General features: G+C 42.5%; 1 protein-coding gene across 1 annotated transcript in view; it reads right to left on the bottom strand.

Annotated features, from left to right (window-relative positions):
• The window catches only part of ADARB2 (adenosine deaminase RNA specific B2 (inactive)), a 320,228-nt gene that overhangs the window by 37,128 nt on the left and 264,540 nt on the right, over positions 1-18,560 (bottom strand). Inside the window, exons 5-6 of the mRNA XM_013296422.3 lie at positions 9,518-9,686; positions 2,385-2,536 (exon numbers count right to left, since the gene is read on the bottom strand). Of these exons, the coding sequence (XP_013151876.2) occupies positions 2,385-2,536; positions 9,518-9,686 (321 nt within the window). The remainder of the gene's footprint in view (positions 1-2,384; positions 2,537-9,517; positions 9,687-18,560) is intronic.

The following is an 18,560-nucleotide window of genomic DNA, read 5'->3' as shown; positions in this document are numbered from 1 at the left end:
AAAGGTTATTTCTTTAGTAAAGAAAAAAAAAGAAAAGAGAAGATCTGAATGATAAACATCATAAAATACTTATCTTCCCAGATGTCTCTGGGATAATGTAAGCTAAAAGGAAATGCTTATCTCACTGAAGGACAGCTTTTGGCAATATGGCTTTTTACAGAGTGCTAAATTATTTTAAGAACACAGGACAAAGGTAGAGAGACCTGCTTAAAAGAGTGAATTCAAACCAGATGAGGTGCCCCTTGAAGTCCTGCTACTGAGTCACTGTGTAACCTTGGGTAAGCTACACAGCCCTTTCTGCCTCACCTTCTGTGTTGGCGCAATAATTGGTGTAATAACCAACAGGAAAAGTATTTCTGTGACACTGTATGTGTCAGGTGTTGCGTGATTATATATATCTTTAAACACAGCTTCCTGGCTGTACTGTTATCTAAAGAAGCGCTGCCTCTACATAGCTGGTAGAGTTATACATAGCTGGTAGAGCCTTTGGTCTCTCATTCTCGAGAATGGACCACATTTTAAAAATAAGTACAGATTTTGGTGCTTCCACTTCTTATGTGAAGTCAGGGGTGCACCAGGAAGCCTGTCTTCTGGAAAGCATGAGGGCCTTTATTCAAGTATAAGGCCTTTTTAGATATCTCTTGATAAACACATAAACTAGGAGGCCAAAAATCACCATTCATTTTTGATATTCATAGGCACTTCCTTTTTTATTTTTTATTCTGTTTTTCAGATGATGCTATGTCTCCTCATTCTGTAACTCATCAGAAACCTGCCATTTTGCTGTTTGCAATTTGAACATTTACTTCCTTTTCTTCATTGCATAAACCCTGCTGACAGAATGTAGAAATCATGTTGGGTAAGGAAGTGTATTTCCTTCCCCAATGGGTGCATTCTGCTTTCTTGCCCCATCAAGCTGCTGTTTCACACATGACAAAAAGATTCCAGTCTGGGGAGAATAATACCTAACTGTTAATAAATAACTTGTACAAATAAGAACCGGGACTGAAACTACTCTCTGATGGATTTGCCTGTGTGGAAGTTAGGTCATTGTGTGACCTTGGATGATTAATTTTACATTTCTGTGTCTATGCTTCCTCCTCCATCCATTCTTCTGTCTTGCCTGATTCACATTCAAGGTAGTCAGGGCAAGGACTATTTCTCATTATATGTACATTTAGCAGCCAGCACTATGGGTATTACAGCACTGTAAAATGCATGCATGAGAAGCAATACTAGGGGCAGAGATCAGAGTGCACCTTGAGCATTGTGCATTGGATCTTGTGGTGACAGACACATCTGATAACCAGCCACAGACCTCTTGAGCCCCTTGTCCCTGTTGGGGGCATTCCCTGTGGCTAGGCAGGGGCAAAACTGGTGCAGTGGGAATACAATAAAGACGTGTGTCTGTGATGGTAGGGCAATGACAGGGACATGCAAGTTTAGGGGGGGACAAGATGAGAGTGCTGGGTCATGTGGTGGAGATGGGATGTCTCTTCATGAACAGTAAGTTCTGCAGGTCTCTTTGTGGCACATGCTGGCTCACTGGCTCAAGACCTGAATTGTTTATCCCACTTGCAGGATCACCTCATAAAGGAGAAATCCCTGGAAAACCATGTTTCTGCTTAAATGCTATAGGTATGCACCCAGGGACTCCAAGGCTGGCCTGGTGGACTACATCTAGCCCATCTGCTGTGCAGTGACTACGCAGTTGATTTGACATAGGCAGGATGGCCTGGGAGGGTCTTTCTTAACGTTATTTGCTGCAAGGGCAGGTAGTATCTGAAGACAGTGTGGTCTTCAACCAACACCACAGATGTGTCGTATGGTATCGTATTGTATCATACCGTATCGTATCGTACCATCACCTGCTTCAGACTCCAGCCACTGCAGCCTGGACAGCTCAGGTATAATGTCAATGCAGCCCTTCAACCAGTACGTACTGTCTGAACCCTGATCCTCTGGGTAAGCCTATGGGATTCAGGGATCTCTTTGCTCGTGAGGACCCTTCCCAAGGCATTTGTTTACTGTTGGGGTTGCATTTCCTAGAAGGCAATGTAGGCTATTTGGGACATGTTCCCTAGCTGAGCCTCTGAGCCTCAGGCATGCAGAACAGCCTCCCACTGCCTTGCCCAGCTCTGATTTTCCCTGCCCACCTTCCCCCCGTACGTGGAAGCAAGCACCAGTTGCACAGACACGCACACTCTGCACAGTGTGTGCACCAAACAGCCCATGGTGTTCCTGCTCTCAAGTGAAACATTTTCCACAAGCAAAGAAAAAAAAAGAAAGGACTGACCTTAAAAAAAAAAAAACAAAAACAAAAACAAAAAACCCATGCAAAGATGAAAAAGGAGAGGGAAGTTTTTTTAGTTTTTTTTTCTTACAGTCGGTTGTGATTTCGTAGGGGGAGTTGAGGCGCGCATCTCCGCAGGGTGAAGTGCTCACGTAGAGATGGAACAGGATGTTCTCCCGCAGCCTGTAGCCTCCCTCTTTTAATCGCACAAAGATTGATCGCTCCCAGTCTTCTCGCCGTTTGCTATGATCACAAAAGAGGTTCCAGGTCATTTGTTACACTCCAAATCAGAAACATTTCTGCTCTCCCTCTCTGTTTTTCTTCCTCTGTTTGTTTGTTTTTATTAGTACCTGGCATCATATATTTTGCCTAGTGACAACAAGAGAAAACCAATAAGCTTCTCCAAGTGAAGAAATGTGTGAAGGGGGTCAAAAGTGTCAAAATGCTTTTGATTTGCTTACTTATAATATATTCTAATGATAAAATGTGTGGATTTTTGAAGGGTAACTCTCTTTCCTCACATGCACAGATGCATAAACACAGTGATTTTAAAGAGGTTCTGGTGCATGAAGAAAGGAAAAGTTCTCTTAGTCTTTCATGCGAACAAATCAGCTCTGCTCATCACAATGCCCAGGCACGTGTTTAAATCCCATTAACATCACTGCAGCTGAGATGTGTGTTTGTATGCTCCACTGAAAAGGGCCTGTACTGAAGCACCCACATTTTACAACCCCTGCCAACTCTCCTTGCTCCCCAGGCATTGCTTTTCTTCCCCGTTCAACCAGAGCCACCTACGAGCGCTCCATCTAAGCCAGCACTGTCCTCCTGGTCACTTGGCATTTCTGAAAACCATAAGCCATCGTGAGAAGTGGGGAAAAAACTTGTGCGGGTTTTTCTCAGCAGAGTTGAAAAAGATACTTATTAAGATGAAGCTTTTATCTTTGCAGTGGTTCAGCAGCTAGATGGGGACACAGCGCACATATTCCATTAGCAACAGCTGCCCGGGAGGCCAAATCCTCCCAGTCCTGCAGTTTGCAGCAATAGCTCGCATTAGGGCTACGCTGCCGTGCGCTTCCTCAGATGATTTACATTTGGGAAGATAGGGGCGATTTCTCTGACAGGCAGCTGCCTCTAATACATATATTTGGGTGATGGTCATGATTACAATTTTGAAGGTGAAAATGTGATTAGTGAAATTATAATGAGACTCCTTTCCCTCTGACGCCTCGGTCCTTCCCTCAGAAACCCAAGGGTCTTTTTGCAGGAATATCTCTGAACAGAACGGCACCTGCAGGTAATGACTTTCCTAGGAGGCTCTTAATAAGCCAGAATCCTACTTGTTTAATTCACTGTAAGACAGCCCATTAACCAAGGTGATTTCTGCTGGTTTCTCTGCCTCCTGTCAGCGTAAACAGGGGTGCTTTCTGCTCAGCCTTGGAGCAAGTCCTTGGCTTTAATCCAAGCTGCCTCTGCCTGTTTTCTCCCGGTGCAGCCTCTGTGCTATTGAAGCTGTTTGGCTGTCACTCTTCCATGGTTTGGGTGTTTTGTCATTTTTTGATGCCAGGATGCGTTTGCTGTCAGGAGGAATTTACAGGCACATTAGCTCGCCTGTCAGGGACAGGGAGCCACACTGGCTGCCTAGCCGGGGTTGCCACATGCAGCTCCTTCATTTTCTGCTGGCTGTGGTGGAATTTCCCAACTGCACTAATTATATTGTCTCTCTGATACAAGCCTCTGAAATAATAAAATACCTGTAAGTCCTGCTTCTTGGACTTTAGAGCAATTGCAGTTAGTTTTAAATAATTCACTGCAAAATCAGCTGGGAGAATACAAAGCTGTGCAGTCTTAATGCCTGCTATTATTATGTTAAACCTCACCAGAGTGGGGGGCAGCTTGCAGTACTTAGAAACAGTTGCTATGCAAGGTTGGAGCAGTCATTTTTGGGCTGGATTTCAGGACTTCACAGTAATCAGCACCCATCCTGTTTTTACCAGTTGTTGTTTTTCACTGATTAACCTTGCTCTCTTCCCTCTCCCCGAGTACCAAGAAGGGTCTGGGGCCAGTGTGGCTGATGGGTTGGGTGATGGACAGCTGCTCTAAAAATAGATGGCAGGGCTGGAGGACAAGGCAGTCTGGTTCTTCCTGCAGGCTGAGATCCTCCATATCACATATGGTCCTGACCTGCCTTTGGGATGGTCTTCTGGGGGCTGAACTCAGACATGAGATTCATTCCTGCACAGTGGCTGAATAAGTTTAACGACAAAACTCTGAGAGTATTGTTAAAAAAGAGTTTGGTTTGCAATACTGTCTGCCGTGGCTTAGCAGGGATTCTCGTACATGGGATGCTTGGAGGATTTCAAAGCCCGGGAGGACCCAGGGACCTTGTAACAATGGTCCGGGTGGAGCATGAGACTCACTTCTGCAAAGTCATTTCTCCCCCAGCACCAGTACACTTCTGCCTTCCCTCTGGGAGAGCTGTTTTGAGCTGTGAGGGGCAGAAGGAGTTTGCAGTATAAGTCCTTTGCGAAGATGCTTTGCACAGCCACACACACCTGCACAAATCAATGAAGAGAGAAGCCCACAGTGATCTCACAGATGTCAGTCATTCAGGAGGTGGCATTAAAGTGTCATTTCCACATGCTGGCAGTGGCTAAAAGAGCGGAATTTGCCCCTAATCCTTTGCCTGTTATTAATTTTTAGGGAGAGGTAGGATTTGAGGCTGTTTCAAGAGGAACATTTAAGAATGTGCTAAATTCTAATCTGGTGGTTAAGTTCATTATTTAGCATAACATGCATATGTTTTGAGCTGACTTCAAGAAGGTACTGAACATACTTATGGTTTAATATATGCAAAGTGTTTTGCTGAAACAAGGCCTTACTCTCGAAAAGAGAAGCAGAGGAGCTGTTTTTAGCATGTATGCTTTTTTTATTTAGCACGTACAGGAAGTTTCTAGTACTACATGCTACAGCAGGGCATCCTAAGAAAACTAACAGCAGGCTTAAAAGGGAAGGAACTGTGCCCATTAGGAGGTTAGTAGGACAAAAGTAAGAAATAGTAGATGTATAACAAGCAGCTCATTTTCCTGAGGAGGGGGGGAGGGGAAAGACTATTCCTTGCTTTTTATGTATAAAATAAACAGTAGTTTGCATCTGACTTGCTGGAAAAACTTAACTTCAGGTAAAATCATCCCTCTGGCACCTGCAAGGCCACTACAGCAGCAAGACTGCTATGGTGCTGATTTATTTTAAGAACAGGCTATTAGTTTTATTTTTCTTTTAAAAAGAAGAGTTGGATTTTCTGTGCTTCCCTATTGGACAGTTGGCATAAATAATCCCACTGAAATCAATGGGAACTTGGCTGCCATCGTTGCAAGAAAATGAAACTTGGTATTTGTGTACTTTTTGATGGTGATTTTTAGAAAAAGCTTCTCAAAAGATCTTTCTTGTCTTTCTTTAGTATATTAGAAAACTTATGTGTTACTTTTCAACTTTTTCGTAAAAGTCTTGAGAACTGGAGGATTATGGTTGTCATAAAAAAGAAATCTTGGAGGGCTAAGGGTTTTAATCAGACTGGTTAGAAGCTGTCAGGTTTTAGTTGTGTTTTTAGCTTTTATTTAACTCGACCTCTAGACAATGAATTGTTGAAAGAAAGTTTCCTTTTGAAGGATTTGTCACTCTTGCTTCTTGGAGAGGATAAAGTTCCCGTTCTGGAATTCTCCCAAGAAAAGTCAGGAAAGTCACCCCTCTAACATTTAGCAATATGAAAAGAAGGAAAAAAAAAGGTAATTTACATATTGGTTCAGCTTTGTCTTGTGGATGAGACTGTTCTACAGTTTATATATCTGAAGCGGTCACCCTATGCTCTCTTTGTAGGAGTGGGGAAAAATTTGCCGCAGTACCTGGCAATTCATCCCACCCACAATAGATACTTTAATAGGTCTGCTGAGTCCCAGTCCAGAGATGCCCATCTCTCTCTGCTGGTGATAAAAGGATCCTTGAGGATCTAGTTCACATTCAACTAAGTTTTAGACATCTCAAGTGAGGTGTCATGAAGTAAATTCAACTCAATGAATCCACCTCTCCTGGACATTAGTTCTCTATCCTGGCCCTTGCTTTCTCCAGCCTGTTTGTCCCTTGAAGTCTTCATGCTACATTCAGGCAAGTACTCGTATTGCTTTTACTGATGTCAATGCTATTATTTGTAAATTCTGGAAAAGTGGTTCCTTTTCAAGGAAAGCATCATATAGAAAAATAATTCCTGTGCTGCAAATACCTGAAGTTTGAAATCCAGCTACAGAGATCACTTTGAGCAGGTAGAGCTCGTTTGAGGAAGCCATGTGGAAAACAGGGAATAATCTGAACACAGCAAAATTGCCTGTTCCATAGGGAGGAATGGAAAATGTAAGTTATTTGAGGCAAGAACTATGCTTGCTATGCTTGCATTCTTTTTTTTTTTTTTTTTTTTTTTTTTTTTTTTTTTTTTGCATTAGGGAGCCATCTTTAGAGTTTCTGTTCATATGTGACTTTGTGCAACAGATTCCTGGCCTGGGAGAGGACATTAATTTGGGGTAGGTTAATGTAAATGCATGAAAATGCAGAAGCCACATTTGTGTCTCCCCCAAGCTTGAGGAGCTGGTGTGCAGGGGGTCCCAGTGGACTGAGTTAACATGTTTATCCTAAAAACCCTGTCCTTTTAGCTATGTGGTAGGACCATGTGATTTATCTGCGAGTGGGAGCTGTCTCTCTTTTTCTAGAGAAAAAGGGGTAAATGTGACTCCATTGTGCACAAAATGCATTTTTCATTTAATTTTGAACACTCCCATTTTCTCACCATATGACAAAGCTTCTGATGATGGCATACACCTGAGTGTAGCAATAAATACTAGAATTGAAGAATATGTTATAACACACAGCCTTGCTTCCCTACAGACTTTAAGGAAGCAAAATCTGATTTGATAATATCTCCATCTCTGTCTTTCAAAGGTGCTTATCCTTGACAATTTTGGTTGAGAATTTTATTGTGTGTGCTGGTCAGAGAAGCAGTGGTGCCTGCTCTTGGCTGAACAGAGTGATTTGAAGTTATTGTCAACAGAGCTTGTGCTGCACTGAGGATTCTTTTAACAAAAGACTGTTAACATTGATCCAAATAAAATAATAATATGACTGAACATGTTAGGGAGGTGAATCAATACAATAGTTTAATGTACAGTGGTAGCACTTGTTTCCCAAGAGACCACAGCACGAAGCAAGTACTAGGGCTGCTACACTGCTGAAAACATAATAATTTAATGTAAACTTGAAAGCAATTCAGATTGAAATAGAGAGAATATTGGTTTTGATTAAACCCTTCAAGGCTCTTGTCCCCCTTTGTTAGTCAAGCTCATCTACTCGATATACTCTCTTGTCTTCAACTCCAGCCTGAAGTGAAAATAACCACTATTCCTATTATTGTTGCTTCAGTGCAACAGCATAGTAAGTGCTCACAAGAACACACAATCCTGCTCAGGTTAATCCTTGTGTCTGTGACCTGATGCAAAATCTTCTGAAGTCAAAGGAGTTTTTGCACTAAGGTTAATGGCCTTCAGATAAAGTCACATGAAAATGCAAGCAAGAATGGACGGCAGGAGAATGACCTATAGATAAGGGGGGTTTGTTTGTTTTCTGTCCTTGCTTCCTTCATTACTTGGTTCCTTCCATATAAGAAATGCCACCTCAGCTTCACTTCTGCTCAGTATTCATAGGCTTATGCAATAATTCAGGCTGGAAAGGACCTCAGGGCTCTAGCCCAACCTTCTGCTCAAAGCAGTTTGCCAAGTTCCTTAGGGCTTTACCCATTCAGGTTTCAAAAACCTGCAAGACAGGAAGGAGACTGCACAACCCTGTCGAGTGGCCTGTTCCACTGGCTGCCTATTCCCACGCAGACAGTTTATCCTAATATTCAGACTGAGCTTCTCTTGTTTCAGTGTGTGCCTGTTGTCTGTCATCATCCCACTGTGCACCTTGGTAAAGATGCCACCTCCATTGTATTGTTGACATATGTTCTGCTGGGTCTGCCATCCCACCTCCAGGCTGACAAGCCCAGCTCCCTCAGCCCCTCCACACAGGCCCCTGAGTGTCTGGGTGGCCTCTGCTGAACATGCTTCAGATAGTTGATGTCTGTCCTGTACTGTGGGACTCAAAACTGCACATGTTATTGTAGATGTAGGTTTAATGAGTGTTGAGTAGTGAGGGATGATCACATCCCTTGACTGACTCTTCATACAGCCTTGATCCTGTTGACCTTCTTTGCCACCAGCCACACTTCTATCTCATGTTCAGCTTGCTGCCTGCCTAAAAACCCTGTCCCTTTTCAGCAGAGTTGCTTCCCAGCCAGTAAAACCCCAGCTTGTGTTGTTGCAGGTAGTTCTTTCCTCCTTTGTGCAGGACTTCCATTTGTCCTTGTTGAGATTTCTGTCAAAGTTCCTGCTGGCCCAGTCCTCCAGCTCAGCCCTCAAGCATATCAATTGGTTCTCCCCACAGGTTGGTGTCCTCTGCAAAGTTTCTAACCAAGCGCTACATAGCCTTTTCCAGACTGTTGATAGACTTGATTAGTCCCAGGATAGACCTCTGTGGTACCCCACTCATTACCAGCTTTCAGGAAGTGTATGACCCGTTAACAATTTAAATGGTAACAGGGTGGGTTTGGCTGAAGACAGGAATGATCATTCCTCTGTAATGGTTCTACATTTTAAAACATGGTAAAGAAGGAGTGAGTGATGGCATCTTGCACTTTGGCACAAAGTTTACTGTACTATTGACTCTAGGGAGTCAATGAAGGCATTAATGATCAATAAATCACTCCCTTGAGATATTTCAGCAGCAGCAAGGAAGACAGCAAAACAGCTGTAGTGAGCAAAATGACCCCCTCTCAGTCTCTGGCCAGTGAATGGTGCTAATAAGCCTGCACATAAAGATTTGTACAAAATCATCAGGCTTCATAAACCCCAACTTTATGAGTCATATCTAATAGCTACTGAAAGAAAATCAGCTGAAGTAAAGGAGCTCATGACCCGACACTCTAAACTATCTAACTCTCATCTTTTTCTGTGCAGTGTATCGGTCCTTTATCAGCTAAAGACTTGGAAACAACAACATAAAACCCCAAATAGTTCGAATGTCTGGAGGACAGATCTGTTCCACTGAAGGCCATATAACATTCCCCAAGCATCAACAGAATTCAGTTACCTTAAGTGTAGCTCCAGCTGTGAGTAGAGGAAGTGAACAAATGCCCTTCTTGCCACAATTTCTGCATGGCAGTCGTTGACCGCAAGCCCTTGGTCATTAATGTATTCCCCATTTATACATTTGGTACCCGATGACAGCACAATAACCTGAGCTTGCTTGATGTCCAAACCTGTAGGAAGAAAAACAAAAGGGCTGTGAAATTGCCGGGGGTGAGTATGATATCATGATTGTTAAAGTTCTCACAGCCCACGCTTTGATGTGGCAGCCCAGACAGCCCTAATGGGATGCTTGTTAAGGTGATGATATGGCCTTTGGAATATGCAGGAATCTCACATCTCTGTGTTATTAGAATAATGAAGGCTCTATTTCAGTCTTGCTACTAATTCCAAGATAAAAGCTTGCCACGAAGTTTACTTGTTAAATCAATAACTACATCATAGGAGAGCATACGCTGTAGGGAGGTAATAAAGATCTCCTGCAGTGCTGATAAATGGCCAGGTTTTTATGAGCTGTTCAAGATATTTTCTAGTGGGAACACACACTCCCTGTAATATTAGGTTTCATTGCTGTTGCACTATAAGTACTAAATAAAATGCAAGCAACACTTCTGGAGCTGCTTTTTTAAAATCTCGGAGAAAAAACAGATCTGGCTTTCAGTCCGGTTTCCTTTTCATGTCTCCAAGAGCAGCTACATTGGTGCCTTTTCCACTGCAGTCTCAGGGATGGAGCATTCATCACTGAGACCAGCTTTATTCTTCCATTGCCGCTCCAAGTAATGGTGATGGCAATTGAAAGGCACGCTTTTCTTGTTCCAGGTAGACACTTTCTAGGATTAAATCCTGATTTCTTTGGAGTCAGTGGAAAAATGCTTACAGACTTCAATGGGACCTGTGTTTCACTCTAAAATGTAGCTCATTCAGCCCTGTGGACAATTTCAAAGAAGAGTTAAGAATGAACTGAGCCCAAGCTGAAATCACTTATTGCACAGCACATTTCAGGATGCATTTTTCTGAATACCAAAGAACAAAGGAGCAGATCTTGGAGAAAGAGGACTTTTCTGGCTGATGGGTGCTTCTTCTAGATGTGACAAAGTAGCCTAAGAGTGTTGGACTGTGTTTGACATTGTACACGATGACTGTGTGTACATCAGAATTGCTTTGGTGTCACTTTGCTAAAGGGTCACTACTTTCATGAGAAAAATAATGGATATCTTTAGATCAGACACATGTCCATCTAGGTAACTGTGTCTTTCACATGGACTAATACCAAACATTTCCTGAGCCCCTGTCTGCAACTATGTTTAAGTCCCACTCAGTATACTTTCCTGAACAGTATATAGTATTTTCCTTGGTTGGAAGGTACATGATAAGAATCAGCCTTTTTTTGCCTTTTTTTTTTGTTTGTTTTTGTTCTATTTTATTTATTTACCGATGTGGACAGTCTTATTTTCCTCAGTGCAGCAGAAATACACCAGGAGACAATTCCTTGTTCAGAAACCTATGAGCCTCTCTGCTTGCACCTGAGGACCCCTGTCAATACTCCTCAGGGCAGTGAGACCAACTGCTTCCTTCTCCTTACATTAGCATACCCCTAATGTGCCTCCTCATCTCTCCCTTCACCTCACAGTCAAAGCACAAGGCTCTGCAAACACAAAGCAAACCATCTGGGGCAGCCATCCTGCTCTCCTGCTTTCCAGGAGCTATACCTTACTCACCCCTCCCCATCAGTCCAGTGCACTGTGATGCCTTTTATTATTTCAAATATTTTATCTATAAATAAGCTTAACTCTTTCCCTCTTCTAGTTTGAGATGTTCGTAAAATGATGAAAAAAATTTCTGTGAGGTCTAAATTTATTCAGAAATTAAACAGAGGCCCCCAACCCCTATTGATGCAGCAATAATATGAATCCCTCTGATGTTGTTTGCTATAGCGACACCCACCCACACAGCAGTAGCAAGTGTGCTTGGGGTATTCATTTTTGGGTGAATTAACTCCATATGTTGGCTTTCAGTGGTATGGGACCCAGCAGGTAGTCACATGTGGACACAGCCTGGGGTGTCTGGCAGTCCTGGCAAGGTGCATGTGTTTGCAGAACATCACTTAGATGTTGCCTGGGGCTACAGGCAATGGTTTCCAAGAATTTGCAGAACCAGCCTGAGTGTTAAACATTAAAAATCTCCATGTATTTTCCATTTGCAATGACAGAAAATAACCCATGTTCCTCCATGCTCAGAAATACCCAAGAGTTACGTCTCACTACTGTGGTACTCAGAAACACAGGTGTACATGACTTATGCATTAGCTCTGAAATATTTACACCTCACTGGGGAGCCAAATGGGGAAAGTGATCTGTGACCAATGTAGCACCGTTCAGTGCTGCATGTGGGGGCACCCAGCGTGATGAGAAATATTTCCAACAACCTGACTGTTGCCTGATGTGTTCAGGAGCATATATGCTAACAGATTGTCCTCTTGCATGCCTTGTTTTGTACACACATAGACTTGGAGTTTTATCCCCTGTGAAATGCTTGATATTATTTCCAGTGAACACAGAAGGAATTTGTCTCTGAGAATAGGACACGTGATGCCTAGTTGATGAAAGCAAATTTTAACATTGACTGATCACATTGGCATTTTAGGCAGCATTTCCAACTCTTGAGCCTAGATACTTGCTTCAGTGATTCAGAATTAATAGGCATTTCTGTACATTGTCTGTTTTGCATAAAAACCAGTCATTAGTAACTCTTGTTATTAATGTTTGCTTCCTATTTTATTTTGCCTGCAGAATACTTCAAATTTCTCAAGTGATTTCTATATATGAATGCCAAGTTACCTCCTAAATGTTGATTAATCTAACCTTAGACATGTGGCAGATCTAGACCAAGCACACCATCAGGTTGTGCCTAGGAAAGCTAGTGTTGGGTGTGGTAAAATCCTAAACTAGCACTAACCTAGCACCACCAGCCAAACACCACCTTCCCTGACTAGGGGTGTACGATCCCAGGTGAGGACTGCTCTCGCCAAGACCCATGTTCTTACTGAGGGGAGCCAGTCTCAGGTGAAAGACCCAGGGATTTGTGCTCAGGTCATTTGACAAACAAGAAGAAATGGGCTACATTATTGTGACCTTAACTCCTAATCCACTGATTGTCGGAGTTCATGAGGCATTTCATCCCCTCACCACCTTCTGTGAAGTAATGTTTGAGGAGACATTAGGTTAAAAGTAACTAGTGAACTATTTATAACAGGCACCTGCATTAGGTCTCTATTATTTGCCTAAAGACCCCTGATAGTTTTCAATTTGAAAAGGAAATGGAGCAGGGGAAAGGGAACTGAGGAGCTGTGTCAGCATATTGGCTGGGTCCTGGCTAATGCTGTGTTGGCGGGGACAGCTGGGAGAGGGGGAAGGGGATTTGCTGCCTTTTATTTCCAAAAATTCGGTCAATTAATTAGTTGCATTATAGAACAACAGTCACAGTTGTTGTTGACTTTCATGTCACAGGTGAGCCATTGGAAAGAAAGAGGTTTTCTTATAAGCCTCTTTGTTTGCTGACACCAGTGGTGAGATCCATTTCAGCTGTTCTGGATAACTAGCATTCAGATGTCTGTAGCTGAGCTAATTGCTGTAAGCTGTGTAGTCAAAGGAGAGGAATTTTCCTGGGAGGTGGTTCATTTGGCCTATTTTAGATATTTGCTTTTGGATAGTCCGCGTTACACCTCAGCATTGCCAGCTTCTCTCCATGAACTCTGAAGACCTGTAGACCGCCAGCAGAAGTACAGCTTTCTGAACTGTAGACAGCTGCTTGTAGTAAGATTTCTCTTATTACAAGTAACCAAAAACCATGTGTGAATCCGCACTCCCCAATTTGCAAGATGGTAAGCAAAGCAAACCCGGTGCCTTCCACAAAAATTCTCCTGATGTTCAACCTTTTTTCCCAGTTTTCCCCCCAGAACAATTAAGGATAATTGTTTGTATTAATATTAATATATTAATGGATGGTTATATTGCCTTGAGCTGGGCTATTACACACATAAAGCAAACAATGCCGTCTTCTCTACATGGCCTCCCAAAACATCAGTCCTGCAGCCAAAAAGCTTGCAATAGAAATAATTCAGAAAGATGCTGACAGAAGACACAGTAAGCAAGAAAAAATAAGGTTTTCCCAGCAGATAGGCTGGATAGAGAGGACTGGCTGACGTCTTACAGACTACAGTTATGAGCTGTGCTTTTAAGTCAGCCATAGCCATAGCCATAGCCACAAACTGTCTACACCCATCTGCTTCAAGACACAGCTCTACCAATAAAACCAGAGAGTTTTGGCCAGTCTAATCAGTGGTTCTACTGACTTTAATAGAGTTACTGTCACTTCTAATGTGCTGTGATCGTTAAGACCTACCATAATACAGAATCTGTAGTCCTGCATATTTATGTGTTGGAAAAGGAAAATCAAAATCACTAGGTAATTGCAAGAGGTGTTGACTGTTACGTGCAATCAGAAAGCAGAATCACGTTGGTTGTCTATCTGAGAGCTTCTGTGAAATTCACTGAGCTTCATTCACATTGAACAGGATGGAGTTTGCAACTGCTCATACCAGCATACAACTGGGATCACACTTTAGCTTCTCAGCAGCTGGTGCAACACGTAAAGAAACACCAGTCACTATGCAAACGTCTATTTCTCTGCATGTTTTAGACCCTGCTAGTGGTAATGAAATCTATCTTCTTTTTCAACATGACACTGTGAAGACAACTCACTGCTTGGAATATATTCCTTTTAAATTAGAAAAAATAATCAGAAAAAAACAGGTTTGATTAACTAAAAAAAAAAAGGGGGGAAAAAACCCCACCTTTTTTATTGGGTTGGTGACAGCTGACACAAAATCCTATGTGGTAAAAAGGAAAGCCAGAAATAATGATAGTGTAACATCAGCCCTTGTGAATAATTCATGGGGTACAATTTCATGTTATTTTAAACGGTGCTGTTTCTCTCTCTGATAAGCAATAATTTTATGCTCTTCCTTTGCCTTTTTTAACAAATCAGTCAAAAGGATTGTCTATTGTTATCTGCAAAAAAGTGTATTTGGAATAATTTTCAAGGCAGCTTAATAGAGTTCTGATCACAGAGGAGGTTTGTGGTTTTGTTTTTTTGGTTTTTTTTTTTTAATACCCTCTACTCTGAGTAAGTTCAGGTTTCTGTTTCAGGTTTGTTTAGGGAAGCAAAATTTCTTGACGCTACATAGCACTGACAAGTCCCACATTATTTTCTCTTATCTTCTTCCCTAGTAGTTCTGCCACATCCTTAGAATGGTTTTAACTTTGCAATAAGAGATAGTCTAGGCGTGAAAGGGCAGTGATGCTGGGAAAGCTGCCTGTGAGGACATGCTGTGGGCAGTCTTGCACCCCTGCAGAGCCCTGCGAGGGACTGCACTGCCAGGCAGTGGGCAATGCCCCATGCAAAATGCTACTGCAAAAGAGGTGAAGAGCTCTTTTCCCCATCTCCTCCCTGAGAGAAAGCAAGGAAAGGCCACGTTTCTCTGAAAAGAAGTTGAAAATATTTTCCCTGTTTGTTAATGCTCGCACAGATGTAGGTCTATGATTAGAAGTGAGGGATATGTTTAACCAGGTCTATCAGTCCATTTGCCCCGTAGCTTGATGATGTATCTATAACCCAAGCAACTCTTTTCTGAGGTTTCAAGGGGTGTGAAATCAAGATGCACATGCAAGGAGGGAGCTGAGGATCAAGGGACTGGGGTGTGTAGCATGGTGTACCCTGCCCTTCAGTTTCAATGTAGAATATGCACTCCTGACACAGGCAGCTCTGCGTGGACAACAAAGCCACACTCGTGACTGAAAAAAAAAAAAAAAAGGGAATATGTAGCCATAAATGAAGAACTGTGTACAGCAGGCATGATTAACATATGCATATAGCTATTAACAGTATGCATTTATCTGCCAGCCATAAAGACTCTGCTGCAACTCCATTTTTTCTCTCCATTTTCTACTGTACCAGTGGTGGTGATTGTGATAATCTCAGTGACAAATGGGAACCTGGCACTTCAGTGAGCACCCCAGCTGTATCCCATAGCTCACAACTGAGTGTCCCGAGAAGAAGCCCTGAGGGAGGTGGGAGCAGCTGATGGGAAAAAGTGTCTGACAAAAAAAACTGGGAAGGAAGAAGCATGTTAAGGGCTTATGAAATGTAGCAGCAGGAGTCTGAAAAAAAGGCAATTGCATAGGTAGCAAATATCGGGAGTGAAGAAGTGGCTGGCAGTGAGGTTAGAGATATTTTGGGGTATAAATGAAATGTAGTCTTTGAAAAACTGGAGTTGTGCAGGGTTTTCTTTTCCTGACGTCAAACTGTGAGATATGTGAAAGTGAATATATTGTATTTCTGTGAAAAGAGAGGGTGCAGAGGGAGCCTCTGAGACCCTCGTATTGTCTTCCTTTATTAATGTGTTGGGTAATCCTGCCCCGAAGGCACTGCCTGGGGAAGGTCATTCTCTGCAGTGCTCTTCATCTCTGTCAGTGAATGGGCAGGGACAGAGGAGCAGTCCTCTCTGTTGTGACCTCTGATCCCTCTGTGCTGGAAACAAGAGCCAGGGTATTGTCTGAGAGCAGCCGTGGTGCTCCTTTCTCAGCCAGGCACAGTAAACTTCCCCCAATACCATGGGGTGTGGGTTTGAGAACAAAAACCAAATTCATTTCCTTCGGAAGAAAAATCCCTCTCTGATACAAGCCAGTTTTGAACTGCTCAATCACATCTTCAGATACCTGAAAAAGGACTGTTGCACTAATCAGTTTAGCAAGATCTATGCAGGACTTTCCAGTAACCCTCATTCACAAGGAGGATTTCCCAGCCCACAAATGAATGGACAGGAGGTTGCCAAAGTGGAGTTGAATCAGAAAAAAGGGACAAAACTGCTGAGGGTATGACTCAGCAGGAAAGAGTACAAAAATTAAATATGTAAATCTTTGGTAAACAACACCTATGAATGTGGTACAAGTTCTTCCAAGTGTCTGAAGGGTGCAAAGCCCAAGAAGGGAGATGGGTACTAAATTTAGAGCAGTACAACTGAGGACCTGGCATGGCACCGCAGAAAATGAAAGACAGGCTGAATAACTGGTGAGAATTATTAACAATGAGATCCATTAGACTAGAATGGTCTCCCAAGGTAGTGTTGAATGCCCCATTGCTAATTGATTCATTTAAATCTAGACTGGAAAAAGCACTGGGGAATGTACCATGGGGAACAATGTTATGCTTGCAGGGAAATGGACTGAATGACTTAGCGGTCTTTCCCAGTTCTAATTTCTATGGTCCATTTCCCTCCTCCCCTTAGTGGATGGAAAAGATGAAATCCCATCAGCTTTGCTTCTGAGGAGTATGGAAGGAGACAGTGCTGTGTTTGCAAGCGCCGGTTCCCTTTGCCTTCCCTTCCTTTCTGAAGCAAGAGGAGGGACAGTCAGCCCAGGCCCTTGGATGGTTCTTTCCCATACTAAATCCATGAGGATTTTTTTTTTCCACTTAAATTGATAGTGGTAGTATCAAAGTTATTTGAGCATCCTTTCCCTTCATGTGAGTTTGAACACTGCTTTTCTCCTGAGACAAAGAGCTGTATGTGGGCTTACTGGTAAATCTTAGTTTTAAAACAGGACTAAACTGCGCTTTTCCTGCCTGGTCCTGAGTGCAGATGTCTGTATTTCTCTAATAAATGCTGTGCCACTGATAAGTGAGCATTAAGTAAATTGACAGTCTTATATGCTGGTGAGATCCTTAATTACAGTGAGAAAGGATGAAATCCTGAATGTAGATTTTGCCATATAAGTAGAGGACAAACTTATTCTTAATTTTCTTTTTTTCTTTTCTTGTGTACTTGCCTTTAAAAGATTACTTCCTATGTGTTTTACTAGATCAGTAAAGTAAAAACAATGGTTGATGTCACTAAGCCTTTATTCACCTAAGAAACTTCTGGTTTTAGGGTGAGATGCACTCTTTGTATTGAGACTAGGACAATTTCCAGTTTGGCTTATCACAGGGGAGAATGAAAGTCTGAACTTTCCAGCTCCTTGCTTCACACACTTAGGGATAGAAACATTCCCATGTTTTATGTTAATTATTATACCCATTCTTGTGGCCAATGCAATTATATGTGACACGGAGCCAGGGCCTCGCTTGCATCCAGGTTTTGAGAGATGCCAATTGCTATTTCAATTAGAAATATTATTTAAACAGCAAGAACCAAAAGCTATGTCGAAAGACAGTAAATGGTCTGGGATAAAAGGCTCAGTGTCTGAGAAGAGCTAGCTGCTCTGAAATGGAAACCAGAACAACCAGCAGGCACGGTGGGGAAGGTGTTTGCTGCTGGAGCTGCCCTGAAGGCATCAGGAAGATGTGCTGGAGACACCTACAGCTGGTGCAGCAGGTGGAAAATGGGGGCTCAATTCCCTTCCCAAGTTGGGTCATTCTCCCATGGGAGTGCCTAAAACTGCTGGTATAAGAGGGATGTTTTCCACTCTTCTTGCTGAACCTGTGCTACCAAACAGCTAAAAGGACAGAGTTAGGTTCGACAATAACAGCAAGGAGGGGCTGTGTGATGTGCTGGTTGGGGTGCTCACCTCCAGAAGTGAAGCCCTTGTTCTGTACTTACTCCCAGCTGCTGCACGCATTTTGTCACATTTAGTGTAAAATATACAATTTGACCTGGAAAGATGACCTTGAACCTGTTTTTCCCTACTCTGTGAGAGGCTGCTGGGCTGTGTGTCCCATCTCATATTTTCTGTTTCTAAGTAAAGTATCTTCAACTATTTTCTGTTCCATAGCACCGATTTAACACAAAGGAGCAATATTGCTCTTGTAGGGGGAGTACTTGCAGTGGCACGCCTGAGCCCGTATTTAAAAAAAAATGATGAACCTGGTGGAGCCACAGTTTTAACTGCAAAACCTCAGATGTCATTTGAGCTGAAATTTAGAAAACAAAATCTGTTGGGCTGCAGGAATCCTAGTCTGCCCATTATAGATTCACATTACAAAATCCAGGAATA

The sequence above is a fragment of the Falco peregrinus genome, chromosome 5 (genome assembly GCF_023634155.1).
Source record: "Falco peregrinus isolate bFalPer1 chromosome 5, bFalPer1.pri, whole genome shotgun sequence".
NCBI lineage: Eukaryota > Metazoa > Chordata > Aves > Falconiformes > Falconidae > Falco > Falco peregrinus.
This window is presented reverse-complemented; position numbering and strand designations above follow the sequence as displayed.